This window comes from Castanea sativa, chromosome 10 (genome assembly GCF_040712315.1).
Source record: "Castanea sativa cultivar Marrone di Chiusa Pesio chromosome 10, ASM4071231v1".
NCBI lineage: Eukaryota > Viridiplantae > Streptophyta > Magnoliopsida > Fagales > Fagaceae > Castanea > Castanea sativa.
This window is the reverse complement of record NC_134022.1, coordinates 2102720-2111147: the sequence shown is the minus strand read 5'-3', so window position 1 is coordinate 2111147 and position 8428 is coordinate 2102720. Positions and strand designations below refer to the sequence as shown.

The 8428-nt window shown below is 33.6% G+C and overlaps 1 protein-coding gene across 1 annotated transcript; it reads left to right on the top strand.

Moving 5' to 3' along the window:
- The first annotated feature begins 533 nt into the window (after nt 1-533).
- On the top strand, nt 534-6918 carry LOC142614301 (urea-proton symporter DUR3). Its single transcript, XM_075786889.1, has 9 exons — nt 534-746; nt 3286-3393; nt 3477-3572; nt 3686-3768; nt 3876-4096; nt 4214-4476; nt 4585-4823; nt 5280-5929; nt 6386-6918. The coding sequence occupies exons 1-9, from the start codon at nt 567-569 to the stop codon at nt 6655-6657; spliced, it is 2112 nt and encodes a 703-aa protein (XP_075643004.1). The 5' UTR covers nt 534-566; the 3' UTR covers nt 6658-6918.
- The last annotated feature ends 1510 nt before the right edge of the window (nt 6919-8428 follow it).

Sequence of the window (8428 nt, the reverse complement as noted above, 5' to 3'; positions counted from 1 at the left end):
TATAATTTTGAAAAATCAATAGTACACTTCGATAATTCAAAATGTCAAATTTAATTGGGGTGATAGTTTGTGATAGAAAAATGATATTTACCCATTTTAATAAAAAAAATAAAGTTATGAGTACAATATTTTCATAACAACGTGACAATAATCCTAGGTAACAATCAGTTAATAGTAGCTAACAAGATGATGGCAGTGATAAATCAATACAAGTACCAATAAAAACTTTTCATCTTAGTTTTTTTTTTAAAATATTGTTGCCTCATTACTATTTTAATTAAAAACTCAACTTTAACTGATTGGAAAATTCTAAAATCACAATTTTTACCGCAATTTATTCACAAGACAAATTATGAGTGGCAAAGTAAAAATAATGGGTCTATAATTCTACCGCACACGACTTACCACATGAACTGAGTTGTAGCAAAAATTGTGTTACTCTAGGAGATCCAATAGTATCACTCTTCAGTCTTCGGACACTGTTCGTTGACCAGACCCTATCTTATATAACTGCTTATTGCTGTTAGCTTCTCCACCTTCTTCTACATCTTCTTCTTTCAAAGGCTATGTCTCAGTCACAGTGTCCACCGCTGGGATTCTCAAGCAAGTATTACCATGTCTCTGAAAGTGGCAGTTGTGTCAGACAGAGCAGTTTCTTTGAAGGGAAACCAGTGCTTGGTCAAGGTGTGGGATACTCTGTTATTCTTGGTTTTGGTGCCTTCTTCGCTTTTTTCACATCTTTCCTGGTAAATTCAACTAACTCCCTTTATCTTTCTACTTTGTTTTTGGGCTCAAATATATGTAGTTATTATCTATCTATCTATCATATTCTTCTGAATTTGAAGTGTACTCTCATCATGCTATATAGTTTTCAATAGGCCTAACCAGCAGAAACAGACAAAGGAATACACTACTCCATTAAAATTTATGCTAGTAGTGATAAAGTCATACTTTATACTGATAGCTCAAGCCGAATCAAACAGTTGCTAAAAGGAATGTCCAATACTTTTTGTCAACAACAATCTGGTAGTTTATGTATTGAATTTTATCATAATCTCTTTTCAGTTTTTTTTTTTTTTAAATTCTTTTGGGTTTTTTCAAATTATGAGCTGAAGTTTTGTCCTGTCTCAAATTAGGTTGCTAATTTATATATATAATAACATAAAGCATTCGAATTTATCAACAAAAAAAAGAGTATTCAAACATAAGTTTTTTTATAGAGTGACTCTTGTTGTAACTTATCAGTTATATACAGTACCCATAATCTTTATAAGCATTCTGGTGAACTCTGAACCTCTTTCTTTCCGTTCCAATGACAAACTGTAATGAACTAAGATCAACTGATTTAATTCGAGGTAGTCACCCTCTAAGAAGAAAAGTAGAATGGGAAAATTGAGAGAGAATTTTAGATAGAAAGTTAGAAAGTTACATCTTATTACAGCAATGCTAAAAATGCTATGGATTACAAGAATCTAAAGTTTTAAACAAGTTGCTTGCTAATCCTATTAGCCAATAACCAACTAACAACCTCTAACCAACTTGGCTCCACCTCTTGCAATCTTGCTACTAACTAAATTGACTCTTCTTAATTACAAGGCTAACTGTGTGATTACAAAAATTACACCTATACATCTATTGTGTACGTTTGGGTTCATTACACACTAGGATTTCAAACCAATCAATGTGCAAGAACATCAAACTGTTCAAGGTATTTCGGAGGCAATCATACTGCTATGTTGTCAATCTCGTTATCTGGGAATATCAAATTAACAACATAGAGTGAATGTCTAGAAGAATACTATCTGATTTAGCATGATTCCAAATTAAATCAGTTTCCATCTTAGATACTGCTGACACCATAGCATGGTTGTTATGTCAATTTCAGATTAATATACTAAGTTTCAGTGCTGTAAAAAAAGACCCATGAGATTGAAATTTCATGCCATAGCAAAGTTTGTGTCCAATTCCCTATCGTGGAAAGATCTAGTCTTGTAATCAGTAATCTTAGTTTCAGAAAATATTCTACCAACTCCAAGAGCCATCCATTGGTTCCTTAAGCATCTAGAAGCTCTTTCCCACTGATTCTCCTAAATCTTTGGTTATACTTGACATATTGGTAATAAATCATAGTCCTAATTACCTCTGGATATACTTCAAATAAAATTTATTGTTTCAAATGGAGAGGTTATAATGAGCTTCTGTAGGAAATTTCTAAGGATGTGCTTATGTTCAGCCAAAATATTTTTCTTTTAATCTCCTTTTCTATTTCCTTTACATCAGTAGCCCTGTTTTTCTTTCTGTTTTTTCTTAATTTAATTCATAGTTATTGTAGTTGTTTCAAGGAATTAGATATTGGAGTTGTGCTTCTGAATTCATTACTTGGTTTCTGAGGCAACATTTGATATTTTGGGAAGTGGATCACATAGATGATGAAATGGTTCACATAGTCCATCATTTGCTGTTTGATGCTGTCAATAGATGATGAAATGTGGAAACTGTTATTTTCTTACATATATCTTAAATAAGGAGATCCTTATATTGATTCAATTCTAATATCCTTTTGTTCTCTAGAACTTCTTTGCTTTCTTTACTAGAGTCCTGTTAATTACACCTCCTTAGTTTTGTAAAGTAAAATTTTGACAATACCAAAACATAATGGATTTCTGATTATGGTCTTATTAGATCCGGTAGTATGAACTAAGATCAACTGCAGCATACGTCTTGATATGACAAACTAAGAATGGAGATCAATTAATTTTCACATCTGACACAAAGTTTTTGTTTTTTGAATCCTGCGGTGCAAGTAACAAGATTTCAACTGTATATGTTTTCATGCAAAAAAGGAAAGTACATGTCAAAAATTTAACATCGCGTTAACTAAGAGCCAATGTTATCATGTATTACAAAGAGTATTCCAAGGATAAGTAATTGTCTCTAACAAAAAATCTTCCTTTTAACCTCTTTTATTTTTCTTTTCCCTCTATGTAAGTAGAACTAATTTATTTTTACTTTTTGTTAAATTTTTCTTCCATTAGCAAAATCCAAAGGAGTTGGATATAGCAGTTGAGCCCTTGAATGATACATGTTTGCTTGTGTGTGGGGAGTATGATCTGTCCACTTTCTTTCTAAGAAACAGACATACATAGAAGACTATGAGCTATGATTATTATCAGCCATCATTTTTTTTTTAAATTCATCATTGAAGCTTAAAAACTAAAAATAGCTTATGACTCATAATTTTTATTAATTTATCATTCAAGACTATATTTTTACCTGTGGGGTCAGGTATGGCTGGAGAAGCGGTATGTTGGGTCCCGCCATACATCTGAATGGTTCAACACTGCAGGGCGAAATGTTAAGACAGGACTTATTGCTAGTGTGATTGTATCTCAGGTAATCTCTACATCACTGCCTAGTTGACATTTACATCAACCTCATAGTCTGCTGACATAAATTTTTATGGCAAACTTGTAAAGTGGACATGGGCTGCTACGATCTTGCAAAGTTCTAATGTAGCTTGGGAGTATGGTGTTAGTGGGCCTTTCTGGTATGCTAGTGGGGCTACCATTCAGGCAAGTTCACACAATTTTTTTCCTCTATGAACTACTTGAATTTCTTTAAATTTTTGTCATAATGGGGAAACCAATGCCAACATTGTTATTCATCTTAATATTTTTCTGAACAGGTGCTCTTGTTTGGTGTAATGGCTATAGAGATTAAAAGAAAGGCTCCTCATGCTCACACTGTTTGTGAAATTGTAAAAGCTCGGTGTGTTTTATACTTTTGACAAACCCATCCATATAATATTATTAGTTCATACTTAGCTAAAGTCTTTTCTGCTATCTGGTTTAATGATAATCTTCGTCTAATTTCAGTTGGGGGACGGCTGCACACATTGTCTTCCTTGCCTTCTGCTTTTTGACAAATATTATTGTTACCGCCATGTTACTCCTTGGTGGATCTGCTGTTGTAAATGCACTTACTGGAGTGAACATTTATGCTGCTAGTTTTCTGATTCCACTTGGAGTAATTGTCTACACACTAGCTGGAGGGCTAAAAGCAACTTTTTTGGCTAGCTATATACATTCTGTTATAGGTACTTGAGTATTTTGTTAAATTTTGCTAGTAAAGTTTGATTTTCTCTTCTTTAAAAAAAAAAATTAATATTATGGTTTTAGCCTGACCTTTGTTTTGTTTATTTATTTCACTTCAGTACACATTGTTTTAGTTGTCTTTGTTTACCTGGTTTACACGGGGAGTGGTGAGCTTGGTAGTCCCAGTGAAATATATAACCGTCTGGTTGAGGTAGCAAGCAAATCAAGAATATGTGAGCAGCCAGTTTCCAATTATGGGCAATCTTGTGGTCCTGTTAGTGGGAATTACAAAGGATCTTACGTGACAATGTTGAGCTCAGGCGGGCTAGTTTTTGGGATTATCAACATTATTGGCAACTTTGGCACTGTGTTTGTTGACAATGTAAGATTACTTTTGACTGGATGCAAATCCATTTCCTTATGTTTCCATTTTGAAATTTAGGCTATGCTTTCACACCAAATACTAATACCTCAAATAAGAAAATTTTAGGGATATTGGGTGAGTGCTATTGCTGCAAGACCTTCATCAACTCATAAGGGCTATTTGTTGGGTGGCCTGGTCTGGTTTGCGGTGCCCTTCTCACTGGCAACATCACTGGGTTTGGGAGCACTGGCCCTTGATCTACCAATCACAGAAAGTGAGGCAAGCCATGGACTTGTTCCTCCAGCTACTGCTATAGCTTTGATGGGGAAAGGAGGATCTGTTCTTCTTCTTACTATGCTTTTCATGTAAGTTGCAGTCAGCATTAGCTTGGTTTTTTGATATGTTGGGGAACCCGACAAATGGAATTTTTCATCAATTTTCTGATAGTGATGATGCGTTTTTCCAACAGATTGAGTATGTAAAAAAAAGTTAAGAAAATCTTAAAATGCTAACACAGTTTTTCTTACTTTCTGCTGTTTGAAAAATTCAAATTGTTAGTCATTCTTTTATTAATTTTTTTAAGCTTTGTATTCTTTGAGGCCAATCTGTTATGATCCATATTTTTTGTTTTCAAATTGTTGAAAAGTAGTATTCATATGATATACAATGTGTTAAATGTCTTAAAAGTAACCACTATAATCTTCAATATGTTCTGATACAAAAGGAGCACCAAATGCTTCATTACTTTTTTAATTTTTTAATTCATTGGAGGATGTGAAATGCTAAATGGTTAGCAGTTTCTTTTTCTCTTAATGGTTCAGGGCAGTGACATCTGCTGGTTCTTCCGAGCTAATAGCTGTATCTTCTTTATGCACATATGATATTTATCGCACTTACATAAATCCAGAAGCAGATGGGAAGAAAATACTTAAAGTGTCGAGGGGTGTTGTCCTCGCCTTCGGCTGTTTTATGGGATTGCTGGCAGTAATACTGAACAAGGCTGGAGTTTCTTTGGGTTGGATGTATCTTGCCACGGGAGTGCTGATTGGTTCAGCAGTTCTTCCAATTGCTTTCATGCTTCTGTGGAGAAAAGCAAATGCCATTGGTGCCATCCTTGGTACAGTGAGTGGTTGTGTTCTTGGAATAATCACTTGGTTGTCAGTTGCAAGCATTCAGTATGGCCGGGTAAATCTTGACACAACTGGTCGAAATGCACCAATGCTTGCTGGAAACATTGTCTCTATATTAACTGGAGGAGCTGTTCACGTTTTTTGTAGCATTTTGTGGCCTCAAAACTATGACTGGGATACTACTAAGCAGATAACAGTGGTTGAAAAGGAAACGGGTGAGCTACCAGCAGAAGAGTTCAATGAGGAAAAACTGAAGAGAGCAAAAGCATGGGTAGTGAAATGGGGTATTGGTTTTACTGTCGTGATTGCTGTATTGTGGCCCCTTCTGTCTCTTCCAGTAGGTAAATTCTATTAGCGACATCTGAATGCCTTATGAAATGTTAACTGTTTTTACTTTGACTAATGCTTTTGAAGCAAAGACTACTTCTTTCAAAACAAATAGTAACTATAAGAATAAAAAGTCAGTATGATAACCAAATTTATACTACATATTGACATAATCTCACATTCTTGAATAAAAAAATGCATCTAATTTGCACTTCTAAGTAGACAATAGAAAAGTTATGCACACTATAAATACATACACAGTTTTGAATATTTGATAATATTATATCATGTGCCAGATGTTGGTCAAATGCTCAAAGAAAATGAGAAACCCAGTTTCAAGACACACACACACACACACACACACACACACACACACATATATATATATATCAATTAGAATGATTTTGTTACCATGTTATGACCAAAACGTGCTATTCTCCAAAACTGAATCCTCCTTTCTATTAATGCAGGAGTATTTACTAAGGGCTACTTCACATTCTGGGCAGTGATTGCTATAGCATGGGGCACCATTGGTTCGGTGGTAATTATTGGTTTACCACTAATAGAAAGCAGGAAAACAATCCAGAGTGTCTTTATGGGCATGTTTACAAATGACAGGCTCATGGAAAAGGTTGAGGAGATGAATATCAAGTTACAAACAATCATACTGGCTATACCTGATGCAGAGAACATTTACTTGCTTGAGAAAGAGAAGGCTAAGAAAAAAGTAGCAACAGAGTAACACACTCTCTCCATCTACATACCTGCCTAAGCAACTTCTTTTAGTTCAACATGAATCTTTGAGACTGCAATTGATACATGACATTTGATCAGGATTTCATAATGACCAAGGTGATGTAATTAAAGTTAGAAACTTTAATCATAAGGAATGGGGTTGAGTTGCTTAGAGAATGTTATAGGAAAACAATTCTTCATACTCTTGGAAAAAGTCTTTGCTCTAGGCTGTTCTTAGAATTCAAATCAAAACTGATTATAAATGCAATGGCCTTGCCTACTACATGCTGTAATATGAGTCAGCTTGTTTCTGATCATTTCCAAAACCATATTCAGTTTAATAGATTTGAAGAGAATTTGTCAAATTTCAATTACAGAAATATGCTAACAGATTCACTAATATAGGGCATTCAAATGGCTTCCATAACCAAGTTATTACAAAAAATGGAAGTAAACACCTAAATAAAAAAAGAAGCTTGAAATTTTCTTAAACTCTGAGAATGACTGAATAAATTTTCTTGGAAGTCATTCTCTTGCTTTTCAGAATAGAAAATTGTGACATCAAAAGGCAGTGAACCCCAAATCTTTCTGCCAAAATTTTTTTTTTAAAAAAAAAACTAAATTTTAGAAGATACATGATTAAAACAAAAATCATTGCTTTGCTAAATCTACTAAGGCCCACCTCATCTTCTCACTTACAAACGTCTTACAAATCACCTCAAAGTAAGCATTCATTCCCCCCTATATATCTTACATCTATAGTATTTTTGCGCAGGTAGATCTCCCCGAATCTTGGGTTACTAATTGGTGGGAAACTAGGCAATCCAATATTTTTTTTTTTTTGGATGATATTCAAGAAAAGAGTTTTCTAAAAAATATCATAAATTTAGAGGAACTCTTATTCTTGGACAAAATGATAAAAAAATAAAAACCTGGGAACACATCTAGAAAAGCTTCGTATTTGAATCTATAATGAAACAATACAATTAATCAAGATGCACAATAAGGATTATATCATATGATTTTGCACTTCTCAACAAATATAATTTGTTTTGTTATTTTATGTGGTTATTCTATGAAGATTTTCTATATAATTTAAGTGGCACGATTAAAGACTTTTTCATTCTTTTAGTAACTGATTTATGTATAGGATTTCATTCGCTCCATGGTTGGGAACTAATGATTGGATCTGTCTACGAGGATTTTGGATTTGTTCATAATGATCAAATTCTTTTTTCTACATTTCCGGTTATTCTAGATACAAATTTTAAACATTGGTGTGGATTGTCTTTTCAGCACAAAAACAATGAAACCCACATATAAAATCCAATCAAACTAAATATATATATATATATATATATATCTTTTTTCAAAAGATAGAAGTGGAAAGCGCTAGGGAAATGAATTATTTTTAGAAACTGTGGATATTGTGGTTTGATAAGAGGCCTGAGAGTGCGTAGTTGATTCTTCTTTTTCCTTTTTTATGAAATCTTGGAAAGTTTTGATTTGCGTAGCAGTAACTCAGGGCCGGCCCAAGGCCTAGGCAAGTTAGGCCTAGGCCTAAGGCCCCACCAAAAAATAAAATTTTTCTTAAGAATAAAGGCCCCACTTTCCATAGTTAAAAGCCAAAATTTTTATAAAATTATAGATATATTTTCTAAATGTTGTACATTTTTTTATTTGTGATGTTAAGGATATTACAAATTTTACTATTGACTTACAAATTGCCATGTTATTAATGACAAAAAAAGTGATATAAACATTCATTAGTTAAATTG